The sequence below is a fragment of the Ranitomeya variabilis genome, chromosome 6, assembly GCF_051348905.1.
Source record: "Ranitomeya variabilis isolate aRanVar5 chromosome 6, aRanVar5.hap1, whole genome shotgun sequence".
NCBI classification, from domain to species: Eukaryota; Metazoa; Chordata; class Amphibia; order Anura; family Dendrobatidae; genus Ranitomeya; species Ranitomeya variabilis.
In genome coordinates, this window is record NC_135237.1 from 329,111,887 (window position 1) to 329,139,042 (window position 27,156).

Sequence of the window (27,156 nt, forward strand, 5' to 3'; positions counted from 1 at the left end):
GAGTTGTTCATTCTGGAGAGCTCACTGAATTACTGAGCACGGTACTTTATACACTATGGGACTAGGCACACGTTTGTTTTGTTTTTTTGCTGGTTGGCCGGCATACCTAGACCAACATCTTCATAGAACCCATCACATTTGGAAACCAACATTGTCCAAGTCTCATCTATCGGTTTCTTCTTGAGACAATAAAAAAAAGATACATTAGTGAACATTTATTTCACATGCATTCGCCTCCAAGCAGAATCATGAAGCAAGACATCTTTAATTGTTACAGGCTACTTCAGGAGGCACTTATCAGTATATTGTGGTTTTCTAGAACATTATGACATAAGTATGTTCAGTAGCTCAAATCATAAAGGCATAACATACAATTTACTTATTACACCAAACTTCATTTAGGTTTGAGAATGTTAAGTGTGATTATAGCATCAACTCATTCATTGATTGAAGTGAAGGAAACCGTACACAATTATATAGAGCAGAAATTCTAACATGTACTTTATATAATGAATTTTAATAGGACTACAATTATGTCATATTTATTTTTAAAAAACTCATCACAGCTTTGCTTTCCTTTGGAAAAACTCTTGTAGAGCTTTGATGGAGTCTTCTGAATTTACTCTTTTAGCAAGAAGTTCAAACTCTTTTTCACAAACGGCATGAAGCTTCTCTTTTTCCTCATTACGGATCAGTTCTTTAGAAAGGGCCAAGCACTAAGGAAATATACAATATCTTTCAGTTACTACATCTGTTAATTTACATATATTGAGCAGATTGAAAACGTACGTGAAAAATAGATTTCAGAATAAGTCTAATACCGAATGTTTTCTAAAAACGAATGCATTTGTACTTTTTTTTTGCTGACCAATCATCCATGTGCTAACCAGTTTTTTTATTGTTTGATGGGTAAGTAAAGGAAGCTACAAAAGTCATTTTTCTTTTTGGATATAAAAATTACAATGATGGACACATGGACCAAAGGGGGGAAAAAAAAAAATTGATTGTGTTTTGGAATTAATTTTCACACGGATGAAAATGGTTTATTTTTCTCATCTGAGAAAATGTAAATTAAATTAGTGATTCCTGAATGAGTACCAAGGCCGAATTTACGAATTTAGACATCTGTGCTTCACAGATTACGGACCACAATGCACAGGCTAACTACAGGTCTCCTGATCTGAACTGAAAGGAAGGTGCCATGATTACATAATCAATAATTAAAAATATTTAATATGAAATGGTGATATATATATATATATATATATATTATAGCTATATATATATATATATATATATATATATATATATATATATATATATATATATATATATATATATATATATATATATATATATATATATATATATATATATATATATAGCTCTGGCAAAAATTCAGAGACCTTGTAAAATGTTCAGTTTCTCTGATTTTTCGCTTTATATGTATATTTTAGAGTAAAATGTAAATTGTTCTTTTATTCTATAAACTTCTGACAACATGGCTCCGAATTTCCAAGCAATAAATTTTGTATTTTTATTTTTTTTTTACAAAGAAAAATGTTCAAAATGTAAAAAAAAATCAGTGCTTTCAGACCTCAAATACAAAGAAAACAAGTTCATAGACATTTAGGAAACAACAGTACTAATGTTTTAACTCAGGAAGAGTTCAGAAATGAATATTTTGTGGAATAACCATGATTGTTAATCACAGCTTTCATGCGTCTCGGCATACTTTCCACCAGTCTTTCACACTGCTTCTGGCGCAAAAATGTAAGCAGTCCTTCTTTGTTTGATGGATTGTGACTATCCATCTTCCTCTTGATTACATTCCAGAGGTTTTCAATGGGGGTCAGGTCTGGAGATTGGGCTGCCCATGGCAGGGATTTGATGTGGTGGTCTCATAATATAATTATATATATATATATATATATATATATATACACAGTACAGACCAAAAGTTTGGACACATCTCATTTAATGATTTTTCTATATTTTCATAACTATGAAAATTGTAAATTTACACTGAAGGCATCAAACCTATGAATTAACACATGTGGAATTATATACTTAACAAAAATGTGTGAAACAACTGAAAATATGTCTTATATTCTAGGTTCTTCAAAGTAGCCACCTTTTGCTTTGATGACTGCTTTGCACACTCTTTGCCTTCAATTTTGAATAAATCCCCAACAGTATCACAAGCAAAGCACCCGCACACCATCACACCTCCTCCTCCATGCTTCGCGGTGGGAACCAGGCATGTAGAGTCCATCCGTTCACCTTTTCTGCGTCACACAAAGACACGGTGGTTGGAACCAAAGGTCTCAAATTTGGACTCATCAGACCAAAGCACAGATTTCCACTGGTCTAATGTCCATTCCTTGTGTTCTTTAGCCCAAACAAGTCTCTTCTGCTTGTTGCCCGTTTTTAGCAGTGGTTTCCTAGCTGCTATTTTACTATGAAGGCCTGCTACACAAAGTCCCCTCTGAACAGTTGTTGTAGAGATGTGTCTGCTGCAGAACTGTGTGGCATTGACCTGGTCTCTAATCTGAACTGCTGTTAACCTGCGATTTCTGAGGCTGGTGACTCGGATAAACTTATCCTCAGAAGCAGAGGTGACTCTTGGTCTTCCTTTCCTGGGCGGTCCTCATGTGAGCCAGTTTCTTTGTAGTGCATGATGGTTTTTGCCACTGCACTTGGGGACACTTTCAAAGTTTTTCCAATTTTTAGGACTGACTGACTTTCATTTCTTAAAGTAATGATGGCCACTCGTTTTTCTATACTTAGCTGTTTTTTTCTTGCCATAATACAAATTCTAACAGTCAGTTAGGACTATCAGCTGTGTATCCACCAGACTTCTGCACAACACAACTGATGGTCCCAACCCCATTTATAAGGCAAGAAATCCCACTTATTAAACCTGACAGGGCACACCTGTGAAGTGAAAACCATCCCGGTGACTACCTCTTGAAGCTCATCAAGAGAATGCCAAGAGTGTGCAAAGCAGTCATCAAATGAAAAGGTGGCTACTTTGAAGAACCTAGAATATAAGACATATTTTCAGTTGTTTCACACTTTTTTGTTAAGTATATAATTCCACATGTGTTAATTCATAGTTTTGATGCCTTCAGTGTGAATTTACAATTTTCATAGTCATGAAAATACAAAAAAAATCTTTAAATGAGAAGGTGTGTCCAAACTTTTGGTCTGTACTTAGTGTTCCGCAGTGTTCAGAGCGCGGCTGTGCTCTGCTCACTGACACAGCTCCGCTCTGTAAGAGTAAGCCTCTGAAGGTGGGGCAGAAAGCCACAAGATAAAAGGGGACACTCAACTATATCACCCTCTAAATTGAGCACATCAGCACAAAAGACCAGGGAGGGGATGAGACTAGCGTGGCATATGAAGAGTAAATCGTTATGTGAGCAGTGACTTTAAAACCTTATATTCGGGTGGCACATACATCTCCTATACATCTAAGTGCCCCCCCCCCCCCCAATCCTATATCATTGCCTGTCTTCACCGCAGTCTGGCATTGTATTCACAAATCGGAGCAAGGATCAGTCTCTAAAAACTCCAGAGGAGATGCCAGAGCTCATCCAGGGCTTCCTGGTGTCTGACCTATAAGTAATGAGCTCTGTATTTACATTCATAGGAGAACAAACTGTTCAGCAGAACCAACACTTCCTATAACTGGATGCTCCACACATAATGAGGGTGTTGGATGGCTGCCCCCCATAGCCCCATAGTCATCCTCAGTGTACCGCAGGACACCGGCGCTATCTGTGATATAACCCAGAGCTGCGAATCTAATTTCATCATCTGTGACACAAACAGCTGCGTACCTAATGCCCATCATATGTGGTACAGCCTGCTGAGACACGTAGCCAAGCCCAGAGCATTATAGACGTTGGGACTGGATATGCAGATTGTATGACGCCACTGCTCACATAGACATGGTCGGAGCAGAGCCACAAGTATCTAATCTCATGATATGTGACATATCTAACCCCAGCGTGTGATGCAGTCCATGAATCTAAACACAGGCGTGATACACTTCACGTATCTAACCGCAGTTTATAATACAGCGAGCAGCACCAACTAAACAGAATTGCCACTGCCGGCCATCCTGGGTGACACTTTCCACATGTCAGTATCACTTTGCAAAAGGGTGAGAAGATGAAGTTTAGGATCAGTGTGGAGACATTGTGTTGGTGACCGCAAACACCCGGAAGGGGAGGGGAGTAGTGACATCACACAAGTCAGAGCAGATCCCGCCCACATTTACTGTAGTCGTAATGTGAGCTAGCACTACACTATGTTTCCATGGTAAATTTCAGCAGCTGCTCCCCCTAGTGTTTAAAAGTGGAAAAATATCCTAACTTTATATATCATATATTATAGAGAAAAAAAAAGTTAATACTTTGCCATCAAAACATTTTCTTGTGCAAAAACATACTGTCCCTTTAAGCCTCATATGTGCCTGTGGAACTTATTTCAGGAGATTCGTGGCTGTTCCAAGCACTGAATTCAGACAGATTTCTTTAAGAAATTTAAATCCTTGCTCATTCTGGAGTTTAGCAGTCAAGTTGAATGATTTAATCTATCACTGACCACTACTTCTGTATGCACACTTGGTGGAAAATGTCAGTTATGGAAAAAGACTGCCTACTTGACTATTGAGCCCTGAATGATCTCCAGCAATGGGCCCCACAGACCTGTGCTCGCCTACATGATAGATCTGCTACGGATTTGAAATGTGGTATTGTAACTCTTAAGACCGGGATCACACATAGGCCGGCGTCACACTGGCGTTTTAAACAGCCGAGTGCAATGCGATAAAAAATCGCATTGCACTCGGACCAATGTTAAGCTATGGGGCAGCTCCCAGCAGCCGACTTTTTGTCGGCCGTTTTCTTCGGTCCGAGACAATAGCAGCGTGCTGCGATTGTCTCGGACCGAGGAAAACTCTGGGCTCACTCGCACCCATGTAAGCCTATGGGTGCGAGTGAGACAGCGCACATCACTTGGATATCATCCGAGTGACGTGCGTTATAAGCGGACCCCAGCAATGGAGGAGATGGCGAAAATCATTTCTCCGCCTCCTCCGCAGCTGTGCTCCGATCCTCCCTGTGCGAGAGAATCGGAGCACAGACGCATAACGCTCGGCTCCTACTCTGCTGCGAGCAGGAGCCGAGTGTCATTAGCATATCGCATCCGATGCTCTCGCATCGGATGCAATACGCCAGTGTGACGCCGGCCATACGTGAGATACAGCCGAGTCTCGCAGGTAAAAACCCAGCTCTGGTGCCGGCACTCCAGAGCGGAGCATGCAGCTCCATGTATTGCTGTGCGGCCAAATGCTCCGCTCCGGAGTGCCGGCGCCAGAGCTGGGTTTTCACCTGGGAGACTCGGCCGTATCTCACGTATGTGTGATCCCGGCCCAATAAAGGTCTTACTCCAAATCAGGCTGTTATCTCGAAAATAAAGAATATTTACTCAGTTGTAATGATAAAGTCTTCCTACACTGGGACAGATAGCCACTTACAGTTTTTGGCAGAGTAGCATAATTTCTGAGCCTGGACCAAACTTCTTGCTGGAACGTTGCATCAGGAAAGACTTCAGTGACCAATCCTACATTACAAGCTTCCCGAGCAGTCAATGTCTTGTTAAAAAGTAGCACCTCGGTTGCCTGGATAATGAACACAAAGAGTCAGTGCCTCTGACTATAAATGGTTATATACAAGCATTGTAGTTTACAGGTAGATTTCTCCCTTTAGGGCAGGGGTGGAGAACCTTTTTTCTGCCAAGGGCAATTTGGAATTTTATAAAAGCGTTCAGGGGCCGTATAAAATTATTAACTTAAACATTAGCCAACTATATTTATTCAAACTTTTAAATAACTTGCAGCTTCACCCCGCACACAGCATAGTGCAGATCCCCCCACACACAGCATAGTGCAGCTCCCCCTCACACACAGTATAGTGCAACTCCCCAAACACAGTAGAGTGCAGCTCCCCCCCAACATACAGTATATTGCAGGCGCAGCTCCCCCAATACACAGTATAGTACAGCTCCCGCACACACACAGTATAGTGCAGACCCCAAACACACAGTATAGTGCAGCTCCCCCAACACAGTATAGTGCAACCCCCCCAGCACAGTAGAGTGCAGCTCCCCCAATACACAGTATAGTACAGCTCCCCCACACACACAGTATAGTGCAGACCCCAAACACACAGTATAGTGCAGCTCCCCACAACACACAGTATAGTGCAGCTCACCCCAACACACAGTATGGTGCAGGCACCGCTCCCCAATACACAGTATAGTGCAACTCCCCACATACACAGTACAGTGAAGCTCGTCCAACACACAGTACAGTGCAGCTCCCCAACAAACAGTATAGTGCAGGCACAGCTCCCCCCCTTACACAGTATAGTGCAGCTCCCCCCCACACACACAGTACAGTGCAGCTTCCCCCAACACAAAGTATAGTGTAGCTCCTCCAACACAAAATATAGTGCAGGTGCAGCTCCCCCCATAGACAGTATAGTGCAGCTCCTCCCACACACACAGTATAGTGCAGCTCCCCACCAATACACAGTATAGTGCATGCGCAGCTCCCCCAATACACAGTATAGTGCAGCCCTTGTACTCACATGCACACACAATAATGCAAACAAACACCACAATACTCACCTCTCCTCCTTGTTCCCCGCGCTGATCCAGGCTCTGCTGCTCCTGTCTCATCAGCCTCACTGCTGGTGCAGCATGGCGCACGGTGAGGTGACTTAATCGCGCCCGCTGAGTCACAAGCAGAGGGAGGAGTGATGGGAGAGGGAGCGTCTGATGCTCTCTCCTCCATCACTGCTTTTAACTGTATCTATAATACCAACAAGTTGAATGAGCGATGGGGGCGGGCCGGGCCACATAGTGGCCGTCCGTGCACACCTCTGAAGAATTAAAGGGCCCGTGGCCAAAAAACAGGCAAAGTGGCTGCGGGTCGCACCAGGTAATATCGGCCGGACATTACCCACCCCTGCTTTAGGGTTTGTACAGGAGGACATGCAGCATAGAAGCCTGGATGTGGCCATCTCAGGCACAGTACATTGTGCCCCCTGTCATGGTTCCCAATGGCAAGGAAACGTCAGAGAACATAAATAACAGAACAGCTCTTGGGTGATGGAATCTCGAACTGACCGTGAGCTAAACCTACCACACAACTAACAGTGGCCGGGTGGCGTACCTACGTTTTATCCCTAGACGCCTAGCGCCAGCCGGAGGACTAACTAACCCTAATAGAGGAAAAGACAGACCTGGCTTACCTCTAGGGAAATTCCCCCAAAAAGGAGACAGAAGCCCCCCCACATATATTGACGGTGAGTTCAGAGGAAAAGACATACGCAGTATGAAGGTAGGTTCAGCAAAGCGAGGTCCGCTTACTAGATAGCAAGAAGATACAATAGGGAACTTCACGGTCAGCTGAAAACCCTATTAAAATACCATCCCGAAATTACTTTAAGACTCATGTGTCAACTCATGACACCGGAGTGGCAATTTCGGCCCACAAGAGCTTCCAGCTACAGAAAAATAACATAACTGTAAACTGGAACAAAAATGCAAAACAAACTTAGGACTAAGAGTCCAACTTAGCTGATAGTAGTCTAGAAGCAGGAACATGCAACAGAAAGGCTCTGGTTACATTGATGGCCGGCACTAGAATAACTGAGCAGCAAGGCTAAATAGGATACACCCATATCCTGATGGAAACAGGTGAACAGAGAAAGTGAAGCACACAAGTCCAGTACCACCAGTGACCACCGGGGGAGCCCAAAAACCAAATTCACAACAGTACCCCCCCCTCAAGGAGGGGGCACCGAACCCTCACAAGAACCACCAGGGCGATCAGGATGAGCCCTATGAAAGGCACGGACCAAATCAGAGGCATGAACATCAGAGGCTGTCACCCAAGAATTATCCTCTTGACCGTAGCCCTTCCACTTGACCAGATACTGAAGTTTCCGTCTGGAAACACGGGAGTCCAAGATCTTCTCCACAACGTACTCCAATTCACCCTCAACCAACACCGGAGCGGGAGGCTCAACGGAAGGCACAACCGGTACCTCATACCTGCGCAATAATGACCGATGGAAGACATTATGGATAGAAAAAGATGCCGGGAGGTCCAATCGAAAGGACACGGGGTTAAGAATCTCCAAAATCTTATACGGGCCGATGAACCGAGGCTTAAACTTAGGAGAAGAAACCCTCATAGGGACAAAACGAGAAGACAACCACACCAAGTCCCCAACACGAAGACGAGGACCAACACGACGACGGCGGTTAGCAAAATGCCGAGTCTTCTCCTGGGACAACTCCAAATTGTCCACCACCTGTCCCCAAATCCGATGCAACCTATCCACCACAGTATCCACTCCAGGACAATCCGAAGACTCCACCTGACCGGAAGAAAAACGAGGATGAAACCCCGAATTGCAAAAGAAAGGAGAAACCAAAGTGGCAGAACTAGCCCGATTATTGAGGGCAAACTCCGCCAACGGCAAAAAGGCAACCCAGTCATCCTGATCCGCAGACACAAAACACCTCAAATAAGTCTCCAAGGTCTGATTAGCTCGCTCAGTCTGGCCATTAGTCTGAGGGTGGAACGCAGACGAAAAAGACAAATCAATGCCCATCCTAGCACAGAACGCCCGCCAAAATCTAGACACGAACTGGGTCCCCCTGTCAGAAACGATATTCTCCGGAATACCATGCAAGCGAACCACATTTTGAAAAAACAGAGGAACCAACTCGGATGAGGAAGGCAACTTAGGCAAGGGCACCAAATGAACCATCTTTGAAAAACGGTCACACACCACCCAGATGACAGACATTTTCCGAGAAACAGGAAGATCAGAAATAAAATCCATAGAGATGTGAGTCCAAGGCCTCTTCGGAATAGGCAAAGATAACAACAATCCGCTGGCCCGAGAACAACAAGGTTTGGCCCGAGCACAAACATCACAAGACTGCACAAAAACTCGTACATCTCGAGACAGGGAAGGCCACCAGAAGGACCTAGCCACCAAATCCCTGGTACCAAAGATCCCGGGATGACCTGCCAACACAGAAGAATGAACCTCCGAGATGACTCTACTGGTCCAATCATCAGGAACAAACAGTCTACCAGGCGGGCAACGATCAGGTCTATCCGCCTGAAACTCCTGCAAAGCCCGTCGCAGGTCTGGGGAAACAGCAGATAATATCACCCCATCCTTAAGGATACCTGTAGGTTCAGAATCACCAGGGGAATCAGGCTCAAAACTCCTAGAAAGGGCATCCGCCTTCACATTTTTAGAACCTGGTAAGTATGAGACCACAAAATTAAACCGAGAGAAAAACAACGACCAGCGCGCCTGTCTAGGATTCAGGCGCCTGGCAGACTCAAGATAAATCAAATTCTTGTGATCGGTCAATACCACCACCTGATGTCTAGCCCCCTCAAGCCAATGACGCCACTCCTCAAAAGCCCACTTCATAGCCAAAAGCTCCCGATTACCAATATCATAATTTCGCTCGGCGGGCGAAAATTTTCGAGAAAAGAACGCACAAGGTCTCATCACGGAGCAGTCGGAACTTTTCTGCGACAAGACCGCCCCAGCTCCGATCTCGGAAGCATCGACCTCAACCTGAAAAGGAAGAGTAACATCAGGCTGACGCAACACAGGGGCGGAAGAAAAGCGGCGCTTAAGCTCCCGAAAGGCCTCCACAGCAGCAGGGGACCAATCAGCAACATCAGCACCCTTTTTGGTCAAATCAGTCAAAGGTTTAGCAACATCAGAAAAACCAGTTATAAATCGACGATAAAAATTAGCAAATCCCAAAAATTTTTGAAGGCTCTTAAGAGAAGAAGGTTGCGTCCAATCACAAATAGCCCGAACCTTGACAGGATCCATCTCAATGGAAGAGGGGGAAAAAATGTACCCCAAAAAAGAAATCTTTTGAACCCCAAAAATACACTTAGAACCCTTCACACACAAGGAATTAGCCCGCAAAACCTGAAAAACCCTCCTGACCTGTTGGACATGAGAATCCCAGTCATCCGAAAAAATCAAAATATCATCCAGATACACGATCATAAATTTATCCAAATATTCACGGAAAATGTCATGCATAAAGGACTGAAAGACTGAAGGGGCATTTGAAAGACCAAAAGGCATTACTAAATACTCAAAATGGCCCTCGGGCATATTAAATGCGGTTTTCCACTCATCCCCCTGCTTAATTCGCACCAAATTATACGCCCCACGGAGATCAATCTTAGAGAACCACTTAGCCCCTTTTATTCGAGCAAACAAATCAGTCAGCAGTGGCAGAGGATACTGATATTTGACTGTAATTTTATTCAAGAGTCGATAATCAATACACGGCCTCAAAGAGCCATCTTTTTTAGATACAAAGAAAAAACCGGCTCCTAAGGGAGATGAAGAAGGACGAATATGTCCCTTTTCCAGGGACTCCTTAATATATTCTCGCATAGCAGCATGTTCAGGTACAGATAGATTAAATAAACGACCCTTTGGAAATTTACTGCCCGGAATCAGATCTATGGTACAATCGCAATCTCTGTGAGGAGGTAGTGAACCAAGCTTAGGCTCCTCAAAAACATCACGATAATCAGATAAAAATTCCAGAATCTCAGAGGGAATAGATAACAAAATGGAAACCAAAGGTACGTCCCCATGAGCCCCCTGACATCCCCAGCTTAACACAGACATTGCTTTCCAGTCAAGGACTGGGTTATGAGATTGTAACCATGGTAATCCGAGCACCAAAACGTCATGTAGATTGTACAACACAAGGAAGCGAATCATCTCCTGATGGTCTGGATTCATACGCATAGTCACTTGTGTCCAGTATTGTGGTTTATTACTAGCCAATGGTGTAGAGTCAATACCCTTCAGAGGTATAGGAACTTCCAGAGGCTCTAGATCAAACCCACAGCGCCTGGCAAAGGACCAATCCATTAGACTCAAAGCGGCGCCAGAGTCGACATAGGCATCCGCGGTAATTGACGATAATGAACAAATCAAGGTCACAGACAGAATAAACTTAGACTGTAAAGTGCCAATTGAAATAGACTTATCAACCTTTTTTGTACGTTTAGAGCATGCTGATATAACATGAGTTGAATCACCACAATAGAAGCACAACCCATTTTTTCGCCTAAAATTCTGCCGTTCGCTTCTGGACAGAATTCTATCACATTGCATATTTTCTGGAGCCTTCTCAGAAGACACCGCCAAATGGTGCACAGGTTTGCGCTCCCGCAAACGCCGATCAATCTGAATAGCCATTGTCATGGACTCATTCAGACCTGTAGGTGCAGGGAACCCCACCATAACATCTTTAATGGCATCAGAGAGACCCTCTCTGAAATTCGCCGCCAGGGCGCACTCATTCCACTGAGTAAGCACAGACCATTTACGAAATTTTTGGCAGTATATTTCAGCTTCATCTTGCCCTTGAGATAGGGCCATCAAGGCTTTTTCAGCCTGAATCTCTAAGTTAGGTTCCTCATAAAGCAACCCCAAAGCCAGAAAAAACGCATCCACATTGAGCAACGCAGGATCCCCGGGTGCCAATGCAAATGCCCAGTTTTGAGGGTCACCCCGCAGCAAGGAAATTACTATCTTAACCTGCTGTGCGGGATCTCCAGCGGAGCGAGATCTCAGGGAAAGAAATAATTTACAATTATTTTTGAAATTCAGGAAACGAGATCTATCCCCGGAGAAAAATTCTGGTATAGGAATTCTAGGTTCAGATATAGGAGCATGAATAACAAAATCCTGTAAATTTTGAACCTTCGTAGCAAGATTATTCAAACCTGTAGCCAAACTCTGAGGATCCATTTTAATCAGGTGAGATCAGAGCCATTCAAGGATTAGAAGGAGAGAGAGAGAGAGAGACAAAGGCTGCAATTAGAGCAGAAATGCAACTGAGTCAACTAAAAAGCAAGCTCAGAAGAAAAAAAAAAAAAAATTCTGCAGACTTCTTTTTCTCTCCTTTCTTCTGCCAACGGTTTTAACCCTTGGCCGGCCATACTGTCATGGTTCCCAATGGCAAGGGAACGTCAGAGAACATAAATAACAGAACAGCTCTTGGGTGATGGAATCTCGAACTGACCGTGAGCTAAACCTACCACACAACTAACAGTGGCCGGGTGGCGTACCTACGTTTTATCCCTAGACGCCTAGCGCCAGCCGGAGGACTAACTAACCCTAATAGAGGAAAAGACAGACCTGGCTTACCTCTAGGGAAATTCCCCCAAAAAGGAGACAGAAGCCCCCCACATATATTGACGGTGAGTTCAGAGGAAAAGACATACGCAGTATGAAGGTAGGTTCAGCAAAGCGAGGTCCGCTTACTAGATAGCAAGAAGATACAATAGGGAACTTCACGGTCAGCTGAAAACCCTATTAAAATACCATCCCGAAATTACTTTAAGACTCATGTGTCAACTCATGACACCGGAGTGGCAATTTCGGCCCACAAGAGCTTCCAGCTACAGAAAAATAACATAACTGTAAACTGGAACAAAAATGCAAAACAAACTTAGGACTAAGAGTCCAACTTAGCTGATAGTAGTCTAGAAGCAGGAACATGCAACAGAAAGGCTCTGGTTACATTGATGGCCGGCACTAGAATAACTGAGCAGCAAGGCTAAATAGGATACACCCATATCCTGATGGAAACAGGTGAACAGAGAAAGTGAAGCACACAAGTCCAGTACCACCAGTGACCACCGGGGGAGCCCAAAAACCAAATTCACAACAGCCCCCTGTGCTGGGGCTGTAGTATCCAGAGAAGGATCAAAGCGGAGGGAGAAAGGCTGCAGGAGGAAAAAAAATTGTAGAGGTTCTATGACACAGACATGGTCTTAAAGGGAGTGTGTTGCCCCCAAAATGGTATTTAAATTACTTATGTATAGGGAACCAAGCCCCTATTGCAATTATACTAGGGATACATAGCGTAAATTCTCCCCCATCAATAAAATAACTTGATATGCAAACAAGGACGCTTCAATGCAACCTTGGTGTGGCCTGTGCCTTGGTTCAAAGTCAATGTCCCCCTATTTGGATAGTAAAGCTGGGATCTTATGGTGATTGACATGCCTCTGAACTCAAGAGCGAACACTCATATCCTATTGTGCATCTGCACATTAACATCGGGTAAGTGTGGTGCCGTGATCAGCGTCATTGCAAGTGATCTCCTCACTAATGCCTCTCGCTACAGTTCAGGGGTGCATCGAGCAGCGGCCGAAGACCGGGAGGAGCCAGGCGAGCCCACAGCCATATTGTGTGCGCTCTCACAATCAACAAGTGTCAGTGCACACACACAAATAATATGATTCGCCTTCAGCTTCACAGACATATCAATCACCATAAGGTACTGGCTTCATTATGAAAATAAGAGGGCATAAATGTTCAGCAAATCATAGGTCATGCCAAGGGTTCAGCTGTAAGCAGGTTGCGGGATGCAGTGACAGACAGAAGGCAGAGTAAGGGTTACAGATTTAACAGTTTAATCAAACAGGATATTAACTCCTCGCAGTGAGATAAATGATTAAAGGGTAGATAATAGGAATAACAAGTGCAGAACAATAATGGTCCCGTTGTTAGACTTATAGTATCCTTTATGCACCTCCACGTAGATGATCCCGTAGGGTTTGCAGCGGCAGGAAAGATGTCCACAGAAGGGGTCCTAAGAACGAAGACCCGTCTTCTGGCGGCAGCGGTCGGTCTCTGATACCTTCCGCTGAGCCCCAGTCAATAAACTTGTGTGGCCAAAGTAAGAAGGGCCACAGTACTTCCAGGAACAATCGCGGGCTAGCAACTGGCGGGGCAGGCCGCGTGTGTCTGTCGGCACCCGGCTTTCTTCCTTCTGCACGTGCGCGGTACTCACAGTCAAAGAGCGCACGGAGCCTCTCTCTCTTACGGTCCAAGCCCGACGGGTTGCAATGTCAGTGCTCAGGGGACGGAGCACACAGCTCACCCTGCTGCATGCTGCTGGTTTGCGCCAAACTGCCCCTCACTGCACACGCTTTTGCTTTTATCGTGCCCCTCCTACCCGGGTCAAGAGGTTGGTCCGGTCCCTGATTTCTTCCCCCCCGGCAAAAGGGGAGACAGCCTCAACAGTTCTGGACCCTGTCTTCCCCTTACACTCCCCCTCTCCTTTAGCTCGCCATTCCACAGGCAAGAGTTCTTGCAGTAGACGTGGACACTCCTCCATCTCTTGGATGATCTGCTGCCAAATAAACTGGTCTTGTTCATAACGATTCGGAGGAATTCCAGCTGTTGTTCGCTTGGTGCAACGAAAGTCAGGTTGGGTGGTCGAGTAAGGATGGGAGACCAGGGATGGGGACACGTCCGAGTTCAATGGAGCAGCCATCTCGGGAGTTTCAGGTTCTCACACTTCCCCTGAATTCGAGATCTTGCGACAGGCAAGGACGGAGCATGCTTCGGTGGACTACTTGGGTAGGGGCTCCTTCCCCTTTGGGTTGAACTTTATAGATGAGACCAGCAGATCCAATCCGGTGTTTTACCCGATACGGAGTTTTTTCCCATCGATGCTCTAGCTTGTCTCGAGGTTGTTTGTTTTGGACCAATACTTCAGCCTTGAGAGCTGTACCTTGCAGAGCCGTTGTCTCATGGTGCTCCAGTTCTTGAAACTTGGTCTGCACCAATCGATTGAGTCTGCAAGCGATATCGATGTTCATGGATCCAGGTGGACACCCCCGTCCGTGGGTAGTCCTCCTCTGTGTCCAACTCCAGCTCAGTGATCTCTTGTCCTTTTCAGCTGAACAGCAGGGTGTATGGCGTGTATCCAGTTGTGCTGTGCACTCGATTTTTGTACACCCAGGCTAACTCAGGTAGATATTTAGGCCAACGGACTTTCCAGTCTTCTTCCAACGTTCTCAACATCTGAATCAGCTTCCGGGTGAAACGCTCACAGTCTCCATTCCCCTGCGGATGATAGGGTGTCGTCCTGGAGTTTTCAATCTGATACAGGCAGTGGAGCTCTTCCATCACTCGACCTTGAAAGCAAGTACCTTGATCGGAATTAATTCTTTTTGGGTAGCTGTACACTTGGATAAAATCGCAACAGATGGCCTGTGCAGCTGACTCAGCTGTCTGGTCCCGAGTCGGAGTCAGCACATCAAACTTCGTGAAGTGGTCGGTCATTACAAGGCAATGTTCGTATCCGAGATGAGTGGGACCCACGGTCAAATAGTCGATCATTAACAGACCAGAGGCGCGGAGGTCACAATAGTCTGCGTAGGAGCTCTCTGTTCGGGAGGTTTGGCTAATTCGCAACTTTGGCATTGTCGACAGGCCTCCTCCACTGCGGTCTTCAAATGGGGATGATAGACCAACTTCTGCAGCCACTGGAACGTCTTCTGCGGGCCAAAGTGGGCCTCTCATGAGCTTCTGTGGCCACCTCGTTAATCAACTTTTCTGGGAGCACCACTTGCCAGCTGACTCCAAACTCTCGTACCAACTGCACTTTCTAATACAGCAAGCCATCTTCCAATTGGAGCTTCTCCCACTGCCGGAGGTTCTGCAGCTTTCCCGGGGATAAGGCGTCTCTCTGACTTTGGCTGGGAAGTTGTTTCAAAGCCACCCATTGTCTCAACTGAGCAAGCTCTCTATCTTCCTGCTGGAGCCATACCCAGTCATCATGGGGTTGTCCTAGCATGTGCTTCCCTGACGCCTCTCCGATCTGTCCGTGAGTTGCTGCCAACATCCTGGCGAGGTTCCGAAGTCCAGGGATCTCTTCTGCCTCCAGCTCTTTGTCTCGGTTATGAACAGGAGGTCGAGAGTCACTCTGGACAAAGCATCGGCATGTGAATTCTCAGCTCCTCTTTGATATGTGATCTTGTATTGGTACTTCGCCATACGGGCCACCCATCTCTGCTCCAGGGCCCCCAGTTTCGCATTTTCGAGGTGGGCCAGAGGATTGTTATCGGTGCGTACCAAGACTTCAGACCCTGACAGGTACTCGGCTAATTTCTCGGTCATCGCCCACACTAGTGCCAGTAGTTCCAGCTTGAAAGAACTGTAGCTATTTGGATTTCGTTCTGAGTCGTAGAGAAACCGGCTCGCATAGGCAATCAAGCACTCTTTTCCGTCCTGCATCTGTGACAATGCAGCTCCTAGTCCATATAATCTTCCATCGGTGTGAAGGATGAAAGGTTGAGAAAAGTCTGCATAGGCCAGCACGGGTTCTTCAGTCAGGGCCATCTTTAGGGCTCAGAAGGCTTCTTCCTGGCTGTCTCCCCACTGGATGATCTGATTCTTTGAACCGGACGGCACTCCCTTCAATAACTCCAGCAGCGGATTATCAATACTAGTGAGGTTTTTCATGAACCGTCGATAGTATCCAGTAAGTCCCAGAACGGCTCAGTAATCCTTCACAGTCTTCGGGGTGAGCCAGTCCTGCACTGCCGCTATCTTCTCTCACGCAGATCGCACCCCTCAGCAGATACAACATTTCGCAGATATTCAACTTGCTCATGGAAATGGTGACACTTTTGGGGCTTCACTTTCAGGCCGTGTTTCTGCAGTCGACTCAGCACTTGCTCTAGCCGCCAGTGATGCTTCTCGAAAGTAGGGGCATAGACAATGAAGTCATCCTGGTAAATTAGGGTAGCTTCGAAGTTCAGGTCTCCCAGACATCTTTCCATTAGTTGTTGAAAGGTCCCAGGAGCGTTGGTAAGGCGGAAGGGCAACCGATTGAACTCAAATAACCCCATGGGTAGGATGAACGCTGTCTTCGGTCGATCATGTTCAGCCACAGGCACCTGCCAGTAACTGCTGGCCAGATCTAGGGATGAGAAATACTTCACTTTCCCCAAGGCAGACAATGACTCTTCAATTCGGGGTAAGGGATATGAATCTCGCACCGTGCAGGCATTCAGTCATCTATAGTTGACACAAAAATGTAGGGTCCCATCCTTCTTCCGCATCAACACGATGGGAGCTGCCCAAGGGCTTTGACTCTCCTGAATGACTCCACTCTGCAGCATGTGTGATAACGTTTCTTTCACCTCTTGATACATCTGAGGTGGAATCTGGCGGTATGTCTCCCGGATCGGTGGGGCACTTCCTGTGGGTATCTTGTGAGTTATAGCTGTAGTGCACCTGAAGTTATCCTCATGATGAGCGAATACTTCCTGGTAATGCTCTAGTACAGCTTCCACTTGCTGTACCTGTTGTGGGGAGAGTTCCGACAGTTCAGTCCACATTTGTTCTAGAATTTGACATCCCTCTTTCACGCTTTCAGGCGAGTTCTCTGGGGCTAGGGTAATGGCTATGGTCCATGGATCCCCTTGCCTCACTGCTAACTGGATGGCTACTGGTTGCATCAGTTCCTCAGGCATGCCCAGAAACTGTGCCACTTCACTCTTGAGCGAGAGGGTAAGGTCGTCTTCCCCCAAGTTGACATACCACACCACTACGTTGCTGTCATGAACGGTGGCTAAGGTCTGAGCAATAAGGAGTCCCGGGAGTGTTTGGTCCATTACGGTTGGCTTGATCTGGACCTCCATTCCTTCAAGTGGAGTGCATGTTCGTTCAGACAGTGTGAGCACGGTCTGGCCAGGCGGTAGAACAAGTTTGACAGCAGCGGGGGCTACCACCTTCCCTAAGATCTTCCCTTCACTTGACGTTTCTTGAGCCTGAGCAACTCGTATCAGTTGTTGAAACACTTTCTTCTGGGGAGTTCGGCGGCTCCATCGGTCTAGAAAAGCATCTGGCGACTGGCTGATCAGAAGAGTTCCGAGTTCTTTTAGGTCTAAGGGGTATCGTTTCTCCTTATGGAGAGTGACATACCATCTCTGGCTTGTCAAGGTAAGGAGGCTTATTTGCCGTACAATGCTCCTCTGGGAAATTAAATATGCAAATTGCCTTTTCTGAGAAAAAGAGGACTTAACTCTATAGCGCCACCTCTTTTAGTACATTCATCCCGAAAGTCATAGTAACATAGTAACATAGTAACATAGTTAGTAAGGCCGAAAAAAGACATTTGTCCATCCAGTTCAGCCTATATTCCTATATTCCATCATAATAAATCCCCAGATCTACATCCTTCTACAGAACCTAATAATTGTATGATACAATATTGTTCTGCTCCAGGAAGACATCCAGGCCTCTCTTGAACCCCTCGACTGAGTTCGCCATCACCACCTCCTCAGGCAAGCAATTCCAGATTCTCACTGCCCTAACAGTAAAGAATCCTCTTCTATGTTGGTGGAAAAACATTCTCTCCTCCAGACGCAAAGAATGCCCCCTTGTGCCCGTCACCTTCCTTGGTATAAACAGATCCTCAGCGAGATATTTGTATTGTCCCCTTATATACTTATACATGGTTATTAGATCGCCCCTCAGTCGTCTTTTTTCTAGACTAAATAATCCTAATTTCGCTAATCTATCTGGGTATTGTAGTTCTCCCATCCCCTTTATTAACTTTGTTGCCCTCCTTTGTACTCTCTCTAGTTCCATTATATCCTTCCTGAGCACCGGTGCCCAAAACTGGACACAGTACTCCATGTGCGGTCTAACTAGGGATTTGTACAGAGGCAGTATAATGCTCTCATCATGTGTATCCAGACCTCTTTTAATGCACCCCATGATCCTGTTTGCCTTGGCAGCTGCTGCCTGGCACTGGCTGCTCCAGGTAAGTTTATCATTAACTAGGATCCCCAAGTCCTTCTCCCTGTCAGATTTACCCAGTAAGTCACGGTGGGGCCTGAGTCTTCAGTAGTTAATACAATTCCTTTTTGGTCCACATCTATGCAACATGGTAATCTGCATCCAGACCACCCCTGCAACCGGGATGGGCAACTGATTGACCACTGTCAATCAAATCATGGGCCCCCATTCGGGCCGCGTTGCCTCAGAAAAATGAAGTCTGAAGTAGGCTTCTGGCATGGTGGTCACCTGGGAACCGGTATCAATGAGACAGCGGATGGCTCAGCCATCCATTTTGGCCCATACAAGAGGGCACAAGGAAATCAAACTTGCGGGACGGCCTTTTCTCCTCCTTGGCTGCTCAGGCTCCGGACGTCGTCCTCTCCGCCACAGAGCCCACTAGTTTAACAGCTGCCGGGTGAGCGGTGTTCCCCGCTTGGCTCACCCTTGGTCAAAATGTCCTATGTCTCCACATCTGGAGCAGATCGGCCATCTCCCTGTCTAGGGTTGTATAATTTTCTGGCGAGGTATCGGTGGCAAGTGAGACTCAGGGCTGTTTCTGCCTTGGGATGGATTCAGAGCCGCAGGGGGGCTTCTCTGAGGTCAGACCACTCTTCTCCCATTTCCTGTATCTCATTCTGGATCTCTCTGACTCATCCTGGTTCAGCTACGGGTGAATCGGGCACCTCTCCACTCCGGACCTTCCCCGTCAAGGCTGCCGTCCCCTGCTCCTGCTCGCACGCTTCTGCCCCAACTTCTAAGAAACACATGCGTGGATTGACCCGCAAACAATCACGCAAGGCCTGTTTAAGCAGAGCATCCCTGAGGCCTGCCACTAGTTGATCTCTCAGAATTACATCAGGAGGCCCCATGCCCACATCATCCCACTTAGCGATCACGGCATGGATCTCCTGCAGCGCGTTCATATATTGGGTCACAAACTCCCCCTCCCTTTGGACGCGGCTAAACAAGCGCATCTGCAATTCACCGACATCCGTGGGGTCCCCATGCATCTCTTCCAAGATCTGCAATACTTTGGTCAAAGTGTTACACTCATTCGGGGGCCAAAACATGACAGAGCATCTAGCTTCCCCGTCCAGAGCCATCACAGCAATCTCTGCCTGCATTGCGGGGGTCATGGGGTGCATCCTTAGCATGCCTTTATCCCACTTGGACCAATCCCATAGCAATGAATTGCTCCCTGTAAACTTTGGAAGGTTGCGGAGCATGGCCCCCAGTGGCAGGCTGACCCTTGGGACACCCATGGCCGCTTGGTCTGTCACTTCTGTGCTTGGGGACTGTATCCTGCCGAATGCGCCAAGTGTAAGCAGGTTGCAGGATTCTGTGACAGACAGAAGGCAGAGCAAGGGTTAACAGATTTAACAGTTTAATCAAACAGGGTACTAACTCCTCGCAGGGAGATACATGATTAAAGGGTAGATAATAGGAATAACATGATTAAAGGGTAGATAATAGGAATAACAAGTGCAGAACAATAAAGGTCCCTTTGTTAGACTTATTGTGTCCTTTATGCTCCTCCACTGCAAATTATCCCGCAGGGGTTGCTGCGCCAGCAACATCCGGAAAGATATTCACAGAAGGGGGTCCTTAGAATGATGATCCATCTTCTGGCGGCAGCGGTCGGTCTCTGGTCCCTTCCACTGAGCCCCCAGTCCATATACTTGTGCGGCCAAAGTAAGAAAGGCCACAGTACTTCCAGGAACAATCACGAGCTGAAGTCTAGCAACTGGCGGGAAAGGCAGCGTGTGTCTATCCGGCACCCGGCTTTCTTCCTTCTGCACATACGCGGTACTCACAGTCACAGAGCCTCTCTGTCCTACAGTTCCACTGAAGTCGGCGGGAGCTGGCAAGCCCGACGGGTTGCAGCGTTGGTGCTCAGGGGACGGAGCACACTGCTCATCCTGCTGCACGCTGCTGGTTCGCGCCAAACTGCCCCACTGTGCGCGCTTTTACTTTTATCACGCCCCTCCTACTCGGGTCAAGAGGTTGGTCTGGTCCCTCATTTCTTCCCCCCGGCAACAGGGGAGGCAGCCTCAACAGTTCCGGACCCAGCAAGCAGGTACCTGCAGCCCGGTCTTCCTCCTTACGCAGCAAAATGCCCTCATTTGTATATCAAATAATATTTTATTAAAAATGCACTTTTAAGTTAAACTATACATGCCTAGTAAGATCTAACATGTGGCTAGGTCCTGTATATAAAATGTTTAGGCAGTTTACTTACAGTTTACTCTGTAAGGAAGTGTGGGGCAATGTCTGTCTATACAAGTAGTGGAGCTTCATATTATTTATGTCACTTATATAGCCCCATTCATATCTCAGCACTTTACAGACATCATATGGACACTTTGGCTTCCTTGAGCCCCATGCAGCCACACAAACCACCAAACTGATAATGCAGCATCATGGCTTTAAAACGCAATAATAAATTTAAATGCAGCGAGTTCCTTAGTCCACTCTGGTGGTGACGACCTGAGTCTTACCAAATACCACTGGTAAAATTATACGAAAACAATAGCATGTGATGTTGAGCTTTGGTACAGAAAATCAGTTTTCGGACTTCATTTAAAAAATAATTTTAATCAGTTTTGCATTTATTAGAAATTAAGCAAACAATAGAAGTCTTGTAAATAAGTTAAAGTGAACATTATTTTCTAATTTACACTAGTGGTATTTTAATAGTATTATAATAATGTTCAGAAATCTTTTTAACCAATGTTTCAGCACGTTCAATTAAAGTTTGGTACTTACCTTTCCCAATCCCATCATCTTTGGGAATGTATAAGAAGAACATCCTTCAGGATGCTGTCCCAATTTGGTAAATGGTGTATTGAATGTGGCCTGCACCAGAGACATAACATAAGCAGATGTTCTGAGTCGTCTATATAATATACCTTTTTTATTCCTTTTACAGATGAAGTACAGGGATGACACACACACTTGAGCAAAGGAAAGTGTTTGAATTATCCTTATTATCCTTATTGCAACAACTACTATTTAATAGTGCATGAATTTATGTCTCCAGAAATAGTGTTATATTGCCAGTAAAGCACAGTAAAAAAAAATACAGGATGTTCCTGCTCACTGTATGTGTAGCTGGAGCATAGTTTTACTTTCACTTTGCAAGCTGACAGGCAAGATGCTAAGATCCTAAACTATAAGAAATATCAGTTGTAAGCTAAGTTATCTCTGTTTCTGAATAAATATATATTCAGTGTTAAACAGTGCAGAGATTAATCCGCTGCCAACAGAAAGTTTGGATAATCATGTACCAACCCAAAATTCAATACAGTCAATGTGTTTTTGTCCAAATCTTCATTAATAGACCACATTCATACATCAGTATTTCTCAGCCAAAACCAGAAAGCGACAAAACAAAAAATCTAATGGAAGCAACCATTTTTGTATTTTTGACCCCTCCTGATTTGGGTTTACAAACACTGACCAAAAACACTGCTGTATGAACATGGCCTGACTGGGTATTTGGGAAAGTAAGGATATATGACATATTGTTTATCAGCGTCTCTATGAAGTCCATATAGACTTATAGGACACAAATCTTTTACTCATAAACACAGAATTTATTACTCAGAACTATTCCCATTTGGGGAAAAACAACAAGAAAAAAACCCACAACGCATGCGCACACACCTTACCTTATCCGAAGCATACACAAGATCAAACAGGCCAAGAATAGTTGTGGCAATCCCAATTGCAGGACCATTTACCATGGCAACAAGAGGTTTTGGAAAATCGATAACATTATGCACCAAATTCCTAGTATAGCAAGAATATCATAATATTCAGGAATCAGACACTTTCAAATGTTAGTTAATTACTTATATGTAAGTGTTCCATGCTGCAGCTGGTTGCACGCACACGAAAACTCAACCCACCATGATACGACTATTGAGCATCGTTGTGGCTGAGGTGTTGGATGAATGCAGCGGAGTCGCAACATGTCCTCACATCCCAACAAGTGTGACGGTCTGCAGGGAGCTCACCTATCCGCATGGTGGGAGAGTTATGTTATGCAGTGCACCTCATTGTACTTTGTACTGCACTAGGGAATTCGGCGCGTCGTCTCTGGAACCTGCCTGTACCTATAATGTGTTCTGCTTCCTCCGATCAAACCAATAAATATCAATATCAGCCTGTTTAAACAACACCGTGGAACATGGATTATCTAGTTGTCTTTGTGTTGGTTGTTCTTACATCAAGAAATCTTGGATCTGAACCCGTTTCCTGGGGAGGAGTCCACCAAGACCCTGCTGCTTGCCATGGATTTAGAGCCACCTTATTATCTCCCCCCCCCCCCTCATGTGACGTCAGTATCCTAAACCACTGGAACTGGTCTGTATCGGAATTCTGATACCCAAAGCCTAAGTATGTAAGCGATTCTACCATGAAACCCTTTTGGCTTACAACAATAATAGGAGCTGCTAGAGTACAAACCAGATTTGAAATTCTGTACCTGTATGCTGTACCCCAAATCCTGAATTTCTACCCATGGATCTGTATCCAGTACCCTGAACCTGTGTTTATAATAATCCCCGCTATGCTATTCCTGGACTAATTCAGCCCTGATATGTTCCTGGTTATTCACAATCAAGAAAAGACAATGATGCTTGGAGTTTTGTACCTGTAGTACTCCAATGCACTCAGTGTCCTGGCTATGTGCTGAGCTAAAGCACCTGAAATACACACTAGGATACTACATCATGATATATGCCATTTTAGAGTCAGTATGGAAAGTAAAGTACTTTACTAGTCCGCTGTTTCCTGTTATTGCCTCTTCAAGACTTCCTTCGAATGGCCGAAGAGCATTATTTAAGTCATTGCCACTGCTAAAGTAGTCTCCTTGCCCTGTAGAAATACAAAGGAAGATGTAGAGTTTCATTTATCCAATTTAAATTTGACTTGACTCTTAAAAAGAGAGGAGTTTAAGCATGTTAGTTCTGCAGCCACTATTCCATGATGTGGCCAGTGTGAGTCAACTTATTTTTTTTATTTCTCTTTTCTGTTGCAGAGATATTAGCTTGTCCAGTTTAGGTTACAATGTGAGTCCTCAGTGGTTGATACCTTTTAATGGCTAACTGAAAAGATGGTAAGAAATAGCTAGCCTTTGAGACTACTCAGGTCTCGCCATCAGGCTCAGTATAACAAAAAATCTTAAGAGTCACATATTTATACACAACAGGGCACAAAAATAATGCAATAGATAAGACAAGTGACGTGAAGCATTTGGGGAATGGGGGTGCAGTTGGGCCGCCTAATGTAACAGGCTGAGGTGATTCCCCCGGGGGCTGCATTTTGCTGCCCGACACTGGGATTTGGCCATTCTCAGCCGCTTGTCAAGCTGACAGCCAGCTCAGAGAAGGTGAAGCGAGCCAGCTCCCAGTGGACAATTGTACTCATCTTTTATCACGCTGCTGATGTCACTCGCCAGGGTGCAGAACATTGTTGGTAAGTGCTCCACACTAGCAGAGCTGAAGACACCAAAGATTAAATGTAACGGTGGGAGATTTACAGTAGTGGGAGAAAGATTTGACAACAAGTTTGGGGAGCAAGGAGATGACAGGTGCAGACACAATATGGGGAGTAGGAGAAGTTTGAAGACACAGTATGAGGAGCAAGGGGAGAAAAGAACGTGCCTTCCTCTCCCAACTTCTCGGCAGCCACTGAGTAAATATACAACAGTTGGGCAGTTTTTAATGATACATAACTCAGCTAAATTGTATCTTTACAATATCTGCAGAGTAACGTATCATTACAAACACTTCCAGATGTTTTCTTATAGCAGTCAGTGTGGATGAGTGCAAGAGCTGACAGCATGGGGATAAGATGTGGAATTACATTAAAAATGATCATTACAAAAAGCTCCAGAACTCATCTCGCAGTGCTGTCAGCTCTGACCCTACTCCAAACTGAATGCCATGGGATCGGAAGTTTTTATAATGATACACAACTCAGCTCTGCTGCATCTCTACTCAGTAGCTGCAGAGATCAGTGAGGTGAGAAGGCCCTATTCCCCTCTTCCCACATGACTCTCCCTGCATGAGGTTAACCAGTTGTAAGCAGATAAAGAAGTACATGCCCCAAGAGAAATCTCTGGAAACACCAAACTGAATTATCAGCTAAACTTTACAAACTAATACAAGAGAAGAAATGTAAAAATAGACTTAAGCATAGGTAATTACTTATTGTCACTGGACAGCCCCTTTAAGGGCACAACCACATCACACCATCCATTTTCACAGTAAATAAGAGCATTTGAAATACATAATATAACTTGAGCCACAAACTATTTTTTTATCCAGTGGTATTGGGTATTAGTGTGGTGCTTCTATGGTTAACACCAAGCTTTGCACCTCAGGGGCTTTAAATTGCCTAGATGATTTGTAGGTTTCCCTCATGTAGGTGTTAGTTTTGTCTGGGCCACCAATTTTCCTTTCCCATTCCAACAGAAGGCTGCTCTGTCTTGGATTAGTTTACGACATCCATGTATGCCAATGTATCCCAATTAGGATAGGATATAGTGAAATACCTGTTATTACTGTTAATACTGAACCATCTTGTCCAGCTTCATTCAGTGCAGCATTAACTTCTTTGTACATCTGCAATTAGAGACAGATAATAGTTTCTGGCCTTTGTATAATGTTCAGAATTCCTGAAAAGATTGACCTGATATTTTCGAATCTACCTTGCTTTTGTTACTGTTGGCAATTGAAAAAATTGCCAACACTAATCTGTTAGCCAGCATAAGTACATGTGGGGATTCCCTAGCAACCAGGCAACCCCCACATGTACTTATGCTGGCTAACAGCTGTAAATCATTCAGCTGCGGCAATGAAAACTAAATCTCCGAGCACTAAAAAATAATCGGAGGTCAACCCAGCGTGCTCGAGAAATCTCGAGTAATGAGCATATTCGCTCATCACTAATAACCTATTAGTACTCTCACTATTAGGAACAAGGACACTAGCCAGAAAAACAACATTTTACCTCAAAATTAAAAGCATTTTTTTTCTCTGCACGTTTCAGCACTATTTTAGTGATGTTGTCTAGGTGGAAGACTTCAATTGTTTCATATTTTGAATGACTGCATGTCCTCAATTGTATGGCAGGCTCAGAAGACACCGTATGGACATTCTGATTTCCCTAAAAGTCAAGACAAACAAAAATGAGATGTTGTTAGAAAACCGGACCACTATCAATTAACCAGAAAGAAAGGCAGCAGTTTTGTGTGATACACATGGAATGCTAAACCCAAAACTGGCAAGTCATTGCGGCCACTACTAATAACTCAATTGTAAAAGAACAAACTACGGTAATTGAATTCTAGGATTTGAAGGAGTCAAAGGCTTCATTACTACTGGGAAGAAATTATTGATCATATTCTGGATATTTTAAAAACAGGGAAAACAACTGTATACTAGGTAATAACATTAGATAACAGTTCAAGGTTACAAAGATTTATAATAAACTCAAGCATACTACATATACTATAAATATTAATGAATGGGAAAAAAACAAAAACAAAACCACTTTCTATACTTGCTCCTCTCTGACCTGACTTTGGAATCCGGAAGCGGTCTGCTGACATCCCCATGTGCTCCGGTTGGAGCAGTCCTCTGTAGATCAGCGCCCCCAACCTGAGCCCTCCGGCCGCCAGGATCCCAGGGTCGGCACCCTACCAGGAGAAATCTCCCCAGGTAACCATCTTCTCCAAGACCGTAGATATCCTCCTTTAGGAACAGGAAACCCCACTGGGGAAGTAGAGAGGTACTGCCCCTTTTATTTTAGTAGGTTTCCTGTTCCTGGGGGCGGATACTCTCTCTGTGTGGTGCGGTCATGGTGAAATGAAAAGTATATTTAAATTAAAGTTGACTTTGTGCAATTGTCATGAATTTATGCTATATGCACACATTGCATTTTTTCAGGGTTTTTTGTTGCAGGAAAAAACCTCACGATTTTACAAGTACGAGCAAAATAAATAATTTCTGAAATGTCATGCACTTGCTGCTTATTTTTTCATTGCAGATTTGAAACATGTTCTTTCATTTTTCATTAATTTCAGGAATTTTTACTCATTCTGAATGTTTGCACATACTCTTAGTTTACTGGGGGCAGCAGTTGTGATTGAATCAGAGATTTGTCTGCAGCAGATCTAGCAAAGCCTAGAACGCCGAGCTGCCTGTAACCCCACCCCACCACTAATTGGCAATATACTACATACACAAAGAGTTGCCAATCAGTGATGTTGGCCCAAATTTGCAGGTTGGATTATACAGCTTGTCATGTAGTGATAATCTCCTGCTGATAAAACACTGATTGTATTGAAACAGACACACAGAGCCCAGTAAGTGACAAACCACTGGAA

At 44.9% G+C, this 27,156-nt stretch overlaps 1 protein-coding gene across 1 annotated transcript in view; it reads right to left on the reverse strand.

Annotated features, from left to right (window-relative positions):
- Positions 1–202: 202 nt before the first annotated feature.
- LOC143782403 (enoyl-CoA delta isomerase 2-like) overlaps positions 203–27,156 on the reverse strand; it is a 31,587-nt gene continuing 4,633 nt past the window's right edge. The window contains exons 3-9 of the mRNA XM_077269804.1: positions 25,779–25,934; positions 25,321–25,390; positions 23,537–23,639; positions 22,430–22,550; positions 21,525–21,614; positions 5,549–5,692; positions 203–716 (exon numbers count right to left, since the gene is read on the reverse strand). Coding sequence (XP_077125919.1) covers positions 561–716; positions 5,549–5,692; positions 21,525–21,614; positions 22,430–22,550; positions 23,537–23,639; positions 25,321–25,390; positions 25,779–25,934 — 840 coding nt within the window. The 3' untranslated portion in view covers positions 203–560. The remainder of the gene's footprint in view (positions 717–5,548; positions 5,693–21,524; positions 21,615–22,429; positions 22,551–23,536; positions 23,640–25,320; positions 25,391–25,778; positions 25,935–27,156) is intronic.